This window comes from Lepidochelys olivacea, assembly GCF_965140295.1.
Source record: "Lepidochelys olivacea isolate rLepOli2 genome assembly, chromosome: 8".
NCBI classification, from domain to species: Eukaryota; Metazoa; Chordata; order Testudines; family Cheloniidae; genus Lepidochelys; species Lepidochelys olivacea.
The window spans coordinates 50,785,668-50,799,732 of NC_140418.1; the positions used below are offsets into that span (position 1 = coordinate 50,785,668).

The following is a 14,065-nucleotide window of genomic DNA, read 5'->3' on the forward strand; positions in this document are numbered from 1 at the left end:
CCCATGTTCATCTCACAGTTGTTCCAAATCAAAAGTTCTCAGCTGGCAAAGTCAAAGAATGTTTCTCTACCTGCCACCTCTGTAGCCTCACTCCGGGACTGGAGAGTCTTTCTCCCTCTCTGATAATAAAGATGCTGTCTGCCACTGAACTGGAACTGAACTAAGCCCCATCTGCCCTAGTGCTAATGAGAGTTTAAAACAGTGAAGTAGAGGTGAAGATCCTTGCTGCCATGGCGTGAATTCTTGTACAAACACAGGATTTATGTCAGTCCCCTCAGGGGTTTGCCCCTCGTGCCACAGGTGCCTTCTTTTCCTTTTCCCTGGGAGTGCTCCACCCCCGCTTTGCCCCGAGGCCACACCCCCACTCCACCCCTTACCCCAAGGCCCCACCTGCATGCTGCCTCTTCCTACCCCCCACCACTCCCCACCCTCACCCAAGCCCCTTCTCGAGCCGCCCCCCATCAGCTGTTGAGCAGGGGCAGGGAACAGCTGTGGCTGGTGGGTGCTGAACACCCACAGAGTCAGCACCTATGCCTCATGCTGCAGTAACCTCAACGAACTGTGGCAAGAAAGAGCAATCAAACAAGGTAAGATCAGCCTATTCTGGGGGTGTGGGTGGGAGGCGCTCTTAAAAGAGCCAGATTCATCCCAGGTGCTCTACTGACATCACTTTTCAAATGCTTCACCTTTCATGAAAGAATAAGCCAAAGATCAGGTTTTTAGAAGGGATTTCCCAAGGGTTAGACTGCATCTCTTCAGTAGGTAGCTGTCTGCTCCTAGGTGTGTGTTCTTGGCTCCTCCCCGCCCCACCCCGCAATGCATTCCACACTCAGGGTGGAGTTTCACTTTCCGCTAAGTGGAGAGGGATCTGAAGATAAGGAGACCACCCCTGCTGCAAAGTGAAAACAATCCCACAGTTCCTCTCACCCTCCCTTCCCCACATCCTACTGGTCACACTGGGTGGCACCTTTGAAGCTGATACTGTGCCATGGGCCGAGGTTTGGTGCCAGGGTAAATGCTCCCCAAGCATCTACATTTTAGCCAGAGCTCTGCCCAAACTCATCACTGCTTAGCAGCTGTTATTGTGGCAAAAAAGGGCACAAATGCAGTCCAGGGAAAAGTACATTGCTACTGCCCTGTTAACCTCAGTGACCACCCCCATATGCCATTTGGGGCTGACTACAAACTGGAAGGACCTTGCAGGATCCCAGCACAGAGCCAAGATCAGGGACTCTAGAGAATGAGCAAGGAATGAAGGGGGCAGGGGGAGGGTGCGACAAGCCCTCCCTACCCTCAGATGGTTCGAAGATTATTGCTGCTGCAGTCCAGAGCTTGTCCTTTACAACCACAGCCATTTTTTTGTTATCAGATCTAATCTCAGAGCTGGATCCTTATGGGGAAGAGCAAAATTGGACGCTCATGCCCTCTTTCTGCTTTCCCAGACCTGATGTTATTTGAGAGGCTGGGTCTATTAATTCTAAAGAGGAGATTCCTCTCCCTGCCTGGCTTCTGTTGTTCTGATTTTTTTCTCTTTGGAAACTGAGGTTCACGCTGCATGGGGAATGTGGGTGGGAGTCATGGGCTGGAACCTTAAAAGTGTATCTTTCATTCTGGAGTATGTGTTCACCTACCCAGTCCAAGGAACCTCTTGGTAAAATGAGCAAAAACAAACAAAAACTGGGTCTCACAAGACCTCCAACTAGAAAGGCTATTGGCTGTGTTGAAGAGTCTAATACCAGGTAAGTCCTGCAAAGAGCAATAGTTTCCCTCCCTGGTTTAAGTTTTGTCTTGGGAGATTTCAGTGACCTCCTGCAGATCCATTTATAAAACTCCCACAAATGCGCTTTTCTCCCACTTGCCTCTTAGGGGCCTGAGAGTGGTTCCTCAACCCCTCAGTTGTCTTTGTCTCCATAGTCATTATAGAGGACGCTTAGCGCTTGCTCTTCACATGTCTTCTTGAGGTCCCGGCTCAGCTCTGACCAGTTAAGTCCGTACGGCTTGATCTCGCTGTAGCGGCAGGCGAGATACCTGAGTGACGTGCGCTGGAGGCTGATCTTGGGCTCCTGAAGGAGGCTGTTGCACCAGCTGCTGAGGTCCCCAAGCTGGGAGAGAATGAGGCCGGCCTTCCTGCAGACGGGGGAGAGGAGAAGCCAGAGACATGGTGGGACAAGAGGTAAGATGGGGGTGGGAAAGGGAGAAAAAGTGTAAAAAGAGAGACACAAGGAAGGTTAAACAGACCACGAAAAGGCCCAGGAGAACGAGGATAACAGTCCCGTGGCAGATAAAATCACTTGGTCACCCTTAATCTCCATGCCACCTGAATGCAATGTCTCCCTGCCGAAGGGGGCAGCACGGACCAGCCTCAATGCTGAGGATGAAAAGCAAAGCTGGCACCAACCCCACACCCAGCCACCATGCTTCTGTCCCCATCTCAGCCCCCTAGTCACTCGCATCTTTTCTTTCTCTGAGGGTGGGGGCTAAACTCATGTAGGACTAGAGGCCCACCCTGCTCAAACGAGGGAGGGGCCCCAGAGCCCAGAAAACAACTGAGTCTGTAGGACAACACACGGTAAGCCGGGAGTGGAGATCAAAAGTTTAGTTCGAGGGCTCTGGATGGGGACAGTGAGCAGAGAACACAGGACAGCACCCACTGCACCACAAAGAAGTCCAAGGAGCTGCGGTCACCACCCAAAGGAGGAAAAGTGCAGCCAGAACCAAGACAGGAGGCTGTGGAGGAACCAGAAGAGGAGCTGCAACCTGGTGCACTGCAGGTAGGTGTGCGCCAGGATCTCCCACTCGCCACGGAGAGGGCAGAGGTCAGTGAACCAGGACAGCCAGCCGTCTCCATTCCAGAGCTGCCAACTACTATCCCTGGCAGGCTAAGAGCAAGGTGGAATCAAGGCTGGCCCACCATGGTGCTCTCCCTTGCAAGGTGGCAGAATGTCCCACCACTCGCTCCTTGCAGGCTTCAGATTGTTGCTACTGACATGGGTGGTTTTGAGGCAGCATCCTTGAGGGGACAGGCCCAGACTAGCAAGGTGATGCCTCCTGGGAGGCGATGAGCACTTGGCTAGCAATGCAAGAGCTCAGCACTCCCCAGCAGGCTGAGCACCATACAGCATGAGGCCCGGAGTCACTCAGGCCCAGATCCAAAGCCTACAGAAGTTGAGAGACTCCCATTAACTTCAGTGGGCTTTCCAGGCACTAACACCCACTGTTGGTCTGCTGGGAGGCAACCTGTCCCTCCGTGCTGGCTCTTCTCTTGAGCAGGTGGTTGGCTAACTGCACTCTGCGCGCCTTCACAGGGCAGGAGGGAATGGCCACAGTTCTAGCCCCAAACCTCTTGCTTACAAACCAGCGTTGCCGAGAAGTGACACAAGCGCATTCTGACAAAGCATACCCAGGAACAGCATAGCAGGATGGAAGGTGCCGACTCCTGACAGCTCACCCAAGAGTCCAATTGGCCTGGGTTTGTATCCAGGACACCCAAGAAGTACCAGAGAGAAGTCAAATGAACACTCTGCTGGCTAAATGACATCATCTGCAAATGATTTCTCCTGTCCCCACCAGCCTGCATGCTTCACCAAGAGGTCCGGCTTCTGAGCTCTGTCACCACCAGAGACCTCGGCAGCTGCCTCAGCATTCCTTTCCAACAGCACGAGCTGCAAACACTTCATCAGAAATTGTGTCATTTCAAGTCAAATGCTCAAACATTTCCAAGGGATGATGTTAAGCTGCCTGCATTGTCGCCCTCTCCTCTTTGAAATTCAAACCAACCAAAAGGTTCAGTGGATTCAGTGCTGATCACTGCCAGCCTTGGAGACTGAACTTCCCCCATATACTGTGCACCACACCGTGCCGGTTTACCTCCCCCATGACCGAAAGGGTCGACAGGGGAGTTCCCCTCTCCACATTGCAGTCAGCCCTTGGTCCCTCTGCTGAGAGTGCCCAGGGAGAGGATAATCAGGACCAGTTCTGGTACTGGCTCTGTGACGAGGTCACCTGTCTGGGGTTAGTTGAGTTCCCAGCAATCGGCTGCCCTCACAGAAGCCACCACTGGAGGGGAACAATGTTTGATCTCTACCTCCTGGTGCTCAGTTTCAAGAAAGAAGACAGAGGAAGAGCAGCATGAAACCTGCAAGGGTCAGTATGTGTATGTAAAATACCAGCCCTCCCCAAGCAGGGCCCCCGCCCAGAGATGGCAACGTACCTACCTCTTGGAACGCCCACTTCTACAAGAACCTGGACCTTGAAAAGAAGCCGCAGCCCCTGCCCAGAACACCTAACCACTCAGCCTCCCCACCCCCTGCCCAGGCCTTGGGAACCCCATGCCACACTTTTAAATGTCTTGGGGTGGCCCTTAGTAGCTATCTTCCCCCCATACAGCTTTGGGGGAGCTGCCAGGTGGGGGGGATGTCTTTGAATCTTTTCTAGTGTCGCCAGAATGGCTCAGACCCCACACACTTGGCAAGCACAGAAAGGAAGCAGCACCAATGATCATCCGGGGTAAGGAAGACTTAATAGTCTTTTTAGCATTGGGGAGTTAAGGTGGCCTTGGAGGTTCCCTAGCAACCGTACACAAGAGGAGACACCCACTAATATTTGAATGCAACCATAGGGATGACTGCGTGCTGCCCGCCCCTGCCAAGTCGCACAGCTTTTGCAGCAGGACGGAGACCCTTTCCCAGCTTCTTGGTGCTGTGTCTGTCTGCGGGCTCTGGGCCATTCTGTCCTGACCAGGAGATGTGCTGAAGATACAGGAGGCAGAGGCCCTCCCTGGGAATCTGCTGGAGAGCCACACAAGGACAGGGAGGGACCACTCAGTGCCCCCTGGCAACTAGGGATGAGGGGATGAGAAAAGCTTCCCAGGCCTGGGGGAGGCAGTGGGCCAAGCCGATACCCCCTGAAGCCCGGCAGATGCAAGCCCCAGTCCCACTTGAAGGTAAGATGTGAGGGAGGGTGGAGCTGGAGCTCGGGGTGAGGGAGAAGGTGGCTGTGTGAGCGCTGTGGTTCCCAGGCCCACCTGCATCTCCTAGACCAGGGCTGGTGGTTGTGGGTTTGTATGGGATTTAAAGCCACCCTGATTTTGGTTGGGTTCTGAGCACTAGTTCACCCATTCCACGGTTGTGCCTGAAGGTGAAAAGCTCTTAGTCCCATGGCCTCCTGTCTGAGCTATCCCCTTCCCCTGCTTCAAGCTGCCTGCAGATGCAGGCTGGGAAATCACCCTGCCAAAGCATATGCGGGAAAGACACTGAGCCAGCTTCAGCCCGGGGCTATACAGTCTTCTGCTGCTCTCACCCAGCATGCAGGACGCCTCAACAGGTGAACGGTTGCCATGGGACAAGGTGCCCACAAGCAGATTCACAGATGGCCAGTGAAAGGGTGAGGGCTGGGTAGTAAGGGGATGCGTTGTGAATACTTGGAGCTACAATTCAGAGTACCCAGGTGGGGGCACAGAGAAAGGAGGTTAAGGGTCTATGGAAACAGCCTTGCATTCACCCTGACCCCAGGGTTCTGGTCTCTGAGCTCTAGCTGGCGTTCGTCATGGGATAGAAGGGGTCCGGTCCATCCCTGCACTGTCCCCTTTCTCGGAGAATCATTCACCCAAATGTAATCTCCTGAACTCAGTAGACTCAAGGATTGGACTCTATGGTGCCTAAAAGTCCCTCTTCTCATGGGTTTTTTATTGATCTTCCTTCTTCTCCAGTCTCAGGAAGTCACATCAACAAGGGTCGAGTTGGACAGGGAGGGCTGGGATAGTGGACCTCACCCTCTGTTTCTTTATCTTTTACAACCACATCCTATCCAGCCCAAGACCTAGTCTGAAGCTGTCCTTCCTGGGAAGTTGTGGCAGCACAGATGCCATGTGCCCGAGTCCTCCCTGGGGCACAGCAGCAGTGCAGTTTGTAACTGCAGTGAGGCCTGGATCTCATTTTTGGCCTATATGTGCCACAGTAATACAATCTGCCATATCTAACCTTTCTAATGGTAGCTAAGTCTCAGGGGTGTGTTGGTCAGGCAGAGCTGCTACGCTAGCAGGCATGGCTATTAGGCTTACCTGGGTCCTAATTCATCTTCACACCGCCAAGTGAACTCCCCGAAGTTCTCATAGTGCTGGTTGTAGTGGAAGAGGACCCGGTGCAGGCTGGGCGAGCCCAGGTCCAGCAGAGTGTTGTAGGCTGTCTGCTGCTCCTTGCCGCTGGTGTAGCCATTGAAGAGATTGTAGATCTTGTCTGCTATTTCTGGGTAGGATGACAGAGAGGGCTGTAAGTGCGTTTGTCAGAGAGAAAGGAGATGTAGCCTCAAACCAGGTCAGATATCAAGTAAAGAGCCCTGGGGCAAAATTCTGGACCCACTGGAGTCCAGAGCAAACTCTTACTGACTTCAATAAGGCCAGGATTTCCCCCCAGGTGTCCTGGAATTTACTCTGTCACCAGGACATATTCTAAAAGGAGGGACAGTGGAATACACAGGATTTCCCAGACTGGTCCCTCTAGTCCAGTGGCATGCCTCTGACAGTGGCCAATACCAGCTGCAGTAGAGGAAGGTGCAAGGAACCCTACAACAGGCAGTTATGAGATAACCTGCGCCCAGGTGAAAATGCCTCCTAACCCCCATCACTCAGGCTGGCTTATGCCCTGAAACAGGAGGGTTTCTATTCCTGTCAAAGCTCATGGACTCTGTATTTTTCTGTACTAGCCATAGACATGTCCAACCTTTTGGGGACTTTTCTAACACTTCACCATCTGCCAGAACAACCAATGGGAAGGCAAGTTTCCATCCACTCACCCTCCCACTGGCCTCAGTCCTAACCTGGAGGGACTCCAGCCACAGTTCCTGCAATTGTTCACACCCTGGTCTTTCTAGTGCAGGGGTGGGCAAACTACGGCCCGTGGGCCGGATCCAGCGTATAAGGGGTTTGGATCCGGTCTGCGAGATTGCCCCCCATGGTGCCGCAGGCCCCGCAGCGCTCTGAGAAACGGCCAGCACCACATCCCTGGGGGCAGAGAGCTCCGTGCATTCCCCTTGCCTCCAGGCACCACCCCCCGCAGCTCCCATTGGCTGGGAATGGGGAACTGCGGCCAATGGGAGCTTCGGGGGAGGTACCTGGAGGCGTGGCAAGGGCAGCACACAGAGCCTTGTGCCCCACCTCCCCCAGGAGCCACGCAAGGACATGGTTTTGGCTGCTTGCCGGAGGGGCGTGGCATGGGACCAGGGATGCAGGGAGCCTGCCCTGGCCCCAGTAAGCGCCGCTACCACCCTGGAGCCGCTTTAGGTAAGTGGCGCCGGGCCAGAGCCCGAACTCCTCCTGCACCCCACCCCGCAATTCCCTGCCTGCACCTTGCACCCCTCCTGCACCCCAGCTCCCTGCCCTGAGCCCCCTGCTGCACCCCGCACCCCCGTGCACCCCAACCTCCTGCTCTGAGCTCCCTGCCACACCCTTCCTGCACCTCAACCCCCTTCCCTGAGCCCCCTCATACACCCCGCACACCTCCTCTGCACCAATCCCTTGCCCCGAGCCCATTCCTGAACACCGCACCCCCTCCCACACCCCACACTTCCTCCCACACCCCAACCCCCTGCCCTGGCCCTGCATACAATTTCCCCACCCAGATGTGGCCCTCGGCCCAAAAAGTTTGCCCACCCCCGCTCTAGTGAATCAGGCTTCCAATTACTGCTGGCTCTGGTGCTCAGTTTTTGGGAGAGAGACCACGCTCTGAGAACCACAAATGGAAGATGCTGTCTATCGGGACAGCAAATTATTGCTGTAATAATGGGAACAGGACCAAGATCTGATCCCTGGGAAAGGCCACCTAACTGACAGCCATCATGTGGGAACCACTTGATTACTGCTGAATGGGATCTTAACTAGTTTATTCAGAAGAGTAGGGCTGTCACCCCATCACCAGTCACCCCAACCCACACTCAGAACAATGCTTCCTATTACCTCCCACCCAAGTGGAATGAGATGTTACTTTTGAACAAACACACTCATTCCACCTGCACAATCTAGTTGTATTGACCTGATTCCCACTGCCTCTAACAAGGTTCTGTTCCAGTATAATCAACAGAGAAACAGCCATGCATCCTCTGGCAATAATTCCATCAAGAGCCTCCAAAGTCCCCTTAACCCTTGAGGTCCGACGCATGGAGCCCCAAGATGGTGCTTCGTTCTCGTCACGCTTTATTGCCATTATTTATTAATGCAGTGCTGTAGGTAGGTATGGACAAAGATGACGACAAAGGCCCACAAGCTCAGAGATGTTTAGGTGCCTAGTTCCCATTGAGGATCTGGGCCAAAGTTCCTACCCCAAGGGTCTTGCAGCCTGAACCAGACAGATAACTAGGGATGGGCTGGATCTGGGAAGCTTCGCCCCAGATCCAAACACCACCAGTGTTTATGAGAGTGTTCAGTTCTGGAGATTCATGTGTGCCTGTTACAGAGATGCCAAAAGCAACTGGGGTCTGGATTCCACCCAATTTCAGGGCCGTTCACGCTTAAGGTTTGGCTTGGGCGTATCTCTTCAACTAGCCCAACAAAAAAAGAATGGGGGTTTACCTGCTCTGTGTTCTGCTTAACCATGCTCTGACAATCCACTGCAGTGAAGTCCAGCATGCCAGACAAAGGCTTTGCCGGGGAGAAGGCAGCACCCCACCTTAAGCACCCCCATGGTTACCTTGAGCCTTCACGTCATCTACCACTGGGCAGGGGGTCTTGACCGTCACATCACTTGACCTGGAGCGTCTCCCTGTGTTATCAACTCCCCAAAGCGTGAACCTGGGGGAGAGGGGAGATGTTAGCACAGCACAGAGACAGCAGACAGACTGGGGAATCCAGAGCTCACACACACAGGTGCACACGGCAGACCCCCATCAGGAGGAACGTATGCAACTAACTGCCTAGGAGATATGGGGCTGTCCTACCATGCATGTCACTTCGCTCTGCTTGACACAGGTGCCCCAAACTGGCCTGCGCTGCTTTTCCGTGCAGACCCAGTGGGAGGTGAGAACTCAATACAAGAGGCTTGGCATCCCCTTTACAGCACAGTGACCTCAGCCTAGTGCAGGCAGCTCTCTGCTGGGGCTGGCACTTGGGGCACTGACAGCCCTGCCAATTCACAAGAGCCCTGGCGCATGATGCGGAGCAGAGCCCTGGCCAGCAGCAGGGAAGAGCCAGCTAACAGATGAAGAGCCTGCTGTCTCCATCCTGATGCTATCTGAGGTGCTCACTGTGTGTAAACTCCACCCTGGGCCCAGCCTTGGAGAAGGTGATAAGGAAGGAACAGAACAGCAGCCGCCTTGGTGCGACCGCATCATGAGCCTCCTCCACTGCAGCCAGGGCAGCACGCCCACCTGCCCCTCCGGCTCTGGGAGTGGAGCTGTAGGTAAGTCAGGCATCAGTTCAGGCGGCCAGTGAGAGTCATACTGTAGGCCTGGCAGAAGGTGAGGCTGGACAAGACCACCAAGCAGGTGTGAGAAGGGCAGGAGTTCAGGATCTTTCCAGCACCGCCACACATGCTCGGTGTGGCTGCTGCTGGGCTTCCCATCTCTGAATCTACGGAGCACAGCGTTGCCATCAGCAGCTGGGTCACGACTGCAAATGGGAAATAACCCTCCGGGGCAGGTGAGGGGGATACCCACATGCTGCTGTGCCCAGATTCCCCCCCCTCCCCCACACACACTGACATCCCCGGGGGTTAAAAAAATGAGGGGGATGCACCATTCGCAGCCTGTGTAGGCCCAGCTCCTGGTGTACACCAGGGGCTCCTTGCCGCTCACAACCTCTCTGTGGGCCACCCTCCACCCCAATCTATTTCAGAGACTCCCTCAACCATGGGGCTCTGGGTGCCCCTCATTACCTCCTCCCAAACCAGGGTTCCCCATTCTTCCTCTGACCATGCTAGCTGTTCTGTATGCCCCACATCCTTAATCACTCCAATCTCCCCCACCCCCCGTGTGCCAGGGGCTTTGTCTGCCCCTTCCCCTATGCGAGGGGCTGTGTTCTCTCTTCTCCCGCATGCCCTCCTTCCACCATTATTCCTTCTGTCTAGGAGAGCAATCATTCAGGGTGTAAGCATGTTAAATCCTAGTGGGAGGTAAGCACAGATGAGGTGGGGTATCATTAGGCTGGAGACATTAACAGGTGCCATCAAACAGGTCTTTGGTCTTCAGACAACTGCAGAGGTGCATGAAGCTGTGGCTGTGCTGAACAGCTGATGGGGCTCCATCCGTTTGTCCCCATTTTGGTTTCCCCATTTTCCCAAAAATCAATAGAGTTCTGGCCCTTGAGCTCTCAAACATTTCCTGGTTTTGATCAAATGCGGCATTCAAGAGTTATCGTGTCACCGACGATAACTCTTGAATGCAAGCTTAGCCAACAAGCTTGGCAAGCTTGACGATGGCAAACTTAGCCAACAAGGTGGTGATGATGATTTAATATTTGTGCATAGTTCCAGAAGCACATCCAGCATGAAACAATTGGGGGGGATGGTGCTTGCCATGCAAGGGGATGGAGAATGAACGCTCCCTTTCTCCATGCTCCCCCCCCAAAAAAAAGATGAGGAGTAGCCAATCAGAAGTGGCAGTGCTTCTCACAAGGTTGGGCGTAGCCAATTAGAGGCAGCGTCACTCACGTGTAGGTGGTGTCAGGCTCCAGGCAGCGAATGACCAAGGAGATGGTGGTGGACAGCTTGTCGGGTACTTGTGCCGGCATCGCGCAGGGGGATTTGGCTCCGGAGATGATGTCATCCACCAAACTCAGCACAGTCTCTAGGGAAAGAGGGGAAAAAGGAGATTTTAGGCAATTATCTTCCCATGCCCCAGAACCTGAGCAGGGGACGATGGGTGAGGAGAGGCTACAATGGGTCACAAGACCGACCAAGCGAGCCCAGTACCTAGTGATGGATCAGAAATTTCCTGGAGGGTCAGGAGCAATGAGGAAAGGACCTTGTAACAGGGCTATTCGTGATTTGGACTGGTGCATTGTGTACTGCCTCCGGTGTGACATTAGCCAGTTGGGAGCTATGGAAGGGGAGAAAATGCACTGGTGGGAAGGGTAGGAAAAATGTTTATGTTGCTCTTTTGTCCTGCCTTGACCCCGAGCTGCAGCACATGATCAAGGCTCTTAGGCTGGTGACCTCTCTGCTAGGGGGCAAGTGGAAGTTCTATGGAGCTTTTTCAGGTAAGGAAAAGCCTTAGTGTCCCTGTTGCAGACAGAGAAATACAAATAGCCTCACAATCACTGAGTCTCCAGCGTAAGAAGTGAGGATGGAGACTGGTGTGATTGTGAATGAAGGTTACCTGCCTATAACCGGATGCGTGGTGGTCCCTGTCTGTATTCCACACGTGGGTGGGGATGCATGCCTTGCACCCGAGGCTGGAAATGCTAACAAGCGGTGTCCGTTGGCCCGCACAGTTCTCCTCGTCCCCCAGACCGAGGGAATAAGAGGCAATGCAGGTTCCTTTTCTTACCACGAATCCAGTAGGATCGGAAGCAGAGAGGAAGGAGGGCAGGCAGTGGAATACAGACAGGGACCACACATTTCAAAGAACCTCCAGTTACAGCTAAGTAATCTCCACTTCTTCTTCGAACGCTGATCCCTATGTGAATCCCACGTGTGGGCGGTGGGCAAGTGTAATCTGTCAGGAGGGTGCACGGATGCTGGCAAGACAGGTGTGTTGAAGCACTGCAGTTCCCACGGCTGCATCCGCAGCAGAGGCCTGAACTGGTGTGTTCTGTTTTGGGAATGTCCGACTGGAACTCCAGTCTGCCGCTCTGCATGTGTCCAGTAATGGTACTTCCTGCAAGGAGGCTGTAGAGGCAGCGTGTGCTCTGGTGGAGTGATATGTGCGAACTGGGGTAGCACACTACGGTGCACCAAGGAATCCATTTAGAGATTCCCCGAGAGGAGATAGCTCATCCTAGTGACATTTGTACTATGGCAACTAATAACCTAGGTGATTTTCTGATCGATTAGGTTCTCTGCAGGTAGAATGCTAAGGCACATCTGAGGTCAAGGGAATGAAGTCTCCTCTCCTCAGCAGAGGCACAGGGTTTCAGGATGAAAACAGATACGGGGAATTCAGAAGTAAACTTGGGGAGGAATTTAGGGTGCAGACTTTCAGACCAAGAAGAGACAGATTTTGGAATGCCGCCAGTAAGTGAAAACAGACAGTTATGACCCCAATCCAGCCAAGTATTTAAGCGTGGGCTTAAAGTTAAGCCAGGGCTTCAGTACTTTGCTGGATTGGGGCCCACCCCTCCCCACTGAAAGCGCTCTGCTCTTGATTTCAGCCTTTGCTAACAAGCCAATGCTGCAAAAGGCAGAGCTGTGATGAGGGTATTCCTCATCCATCCGGAAATTAACTCTACCGGCTGCTGGTGCCACCCCACCCCCAGAGCAAAGGAGGAGCCCGAGCAAAGCCCAGTTCGGGCTGCTGGAGGAACAGCACCTTCTGTCACTGCCCTCACCGGTCTCCACTTTGGAATGATCCATCCGGTCGGTGATCTTCTCCTGACGGATGAGGTAATCAACGATCTGCACTCCGATTGGCGGCTCTGAGTGCTCCCATTCCATCACCACCAAGGTGCTGCTGGGCTCGTGCACGGTGGAGAGCTGCAGCCTGAGGAAGAGGGAAAACCAGGGTGGGTCAGGCCCTGTGAATAGGCAGCTCCTGCCCACTCTAATGGCACCATTCTTTTCTTCCCAACCCTCTTCAGTGTGGGGCTGGCTTCACCTGTTGCTCCCTCTGAGCTACTGGAGACTCACTGTCCTCTGCAGCCACATGTCACAGGCTGGGTTATGCCCTGTGCCTCCCAGGAGGCAGGGCTGTGAAGACATGATCTGTAGGGTAGGGGGCAAAGGTGACTGGTGACAGCCTTGCATGGCTGCCTGCAGCCCAGATTAGCCAGTGTACAGAGCACAAAGCCAGCTGCTTCCCCTCCTCATCCAGCCCATCTTGCGCCTAAGTTGCTCCCGCACTGGGGTCCCGTCCCCCCCAAATATTAGCTTAATGTAGGAAAACTGCAGCACCAGTCAAGCCCGGTGTAGTTTTCCTTTGTGCAGACATCCCGCTGATTTCTGAGACCGCCCAGCCCTGCCTGAGGAAGGCAGCTGTTTTTAAGCGAGTGCTGCTGAAACCTTTCTGCCATACTCAACTCCCCCGCCATGCCAGGAGGTCACCCGTCGGGGTCAGGGATCAAGACCTTCCACAGGGTGGAGCGGGGGAAGCTCGAGCTGCTGCTGCCACCCCAACTTCCAGCTTCATGCTGGTTCTGGGCCTCTGGCTCCGGCACCTTGCACCAGCACCAAAGTTCCCTTCAAGAGAAATAATCTCTGCGAAGGAGAGGCAAAATCAGCGTGGGAGAGACGTACACTGGGTGTGGGAGGGGCGCGCAGGCCGGGAGCCCGTCGGCACCAAAAGCACTCGAGTCGCACCGGCACCAGTCTTCGATGACATCCCCACTCCCGGAACACCACAGGGTGCTCATGGTGGCCTCCTGCAACAGCTGAGATAGAGAAGGAGGGTTAAGGCGCGGCAAGCATGAATGCTCATCACCCGCTGTGCCACTGGGTGAACCCTCATCATCCGCTGTGCCACTGGCATCTGAAAACCTGTAATTTTCTGTGCATGCCTCTCCCCACACAGCCCTGAGCGCACTGCCACAGCTGGGAGCTTGGAGACCTCCTAGCGAAGAGGGGACACAGAGAGACTTCAAAGAGGGTGGGGGCCGTTCACGGGGCGGGGCAGATGTGTTCAGCCTTCACCCATCTGCAACTGGTTTCAAGTGGCAATTGCTGAGCCAGGCCTGGGTCTGTTTACTCCCGCGCATGCTGAATGGTGGCTGGTGCTCTGACCTGATAAGCTAGATGGCAGCGTGCCAAGTGCCTGGTCACTATGGTGACCTCACCCAGCCCTGCAAAGGGAGATGCCTGTCTCTGGGACGCTCTCTGGCTATTCCTCACCACTCGCCACATGCGCCACGTGGCAAACACCAGGCTGGCTCAGGAAGAAGAGGTGGAAAGGCCAGTGGGCAAGTGGCTGTACTGCCAGCCGGCCACAC

General features: G+C 54.3%; 1 protein-coding gene across 3 annotated transcripts in view; it reads right to left on the minus strand.

Annotated features, from left to right (window-relative positions):
• Positions 1-433: 433 nt before the first annotated feature.
• ASTN1 (astrotactin 1) overlaps positions 434-14,065 on the minus strand; it is a 180,341-nt gene continuing 166,709 nt past the window's right edge. For all 3 annotated transcript variants that reach the window (XM_084636682.1, XM_084636683.1, XM_084636684.1), the window contains 6 exons: positions 13,377-13,510; positions 12,473-12,624; positions 10,635-10,770; positions 8,679-8,779; positions 6,059-6,242; positions 434-2,127 (listed from right to left, as the gene is read on the minus strand). In XM_084636682.1, the coding sequence (XP_084492808.1) occupies positions 1,893-2,127; positions 6,059-6,242; positions 8,679-8,779; positions 10,635-10,770; positions 12,473-12,624; positions 13,377-13,510 (942 nt within the window). In that variant the 3' untranslated portion in view covers positions 434-1,892. The remainder of the gene's footprint in view (positions 2,128-6,058; positions 6,243-8,678; positions 8,780-10,634; positions 10,771-12,472; positions 12,625-13,376; positions 13,511-14,065) is intronic.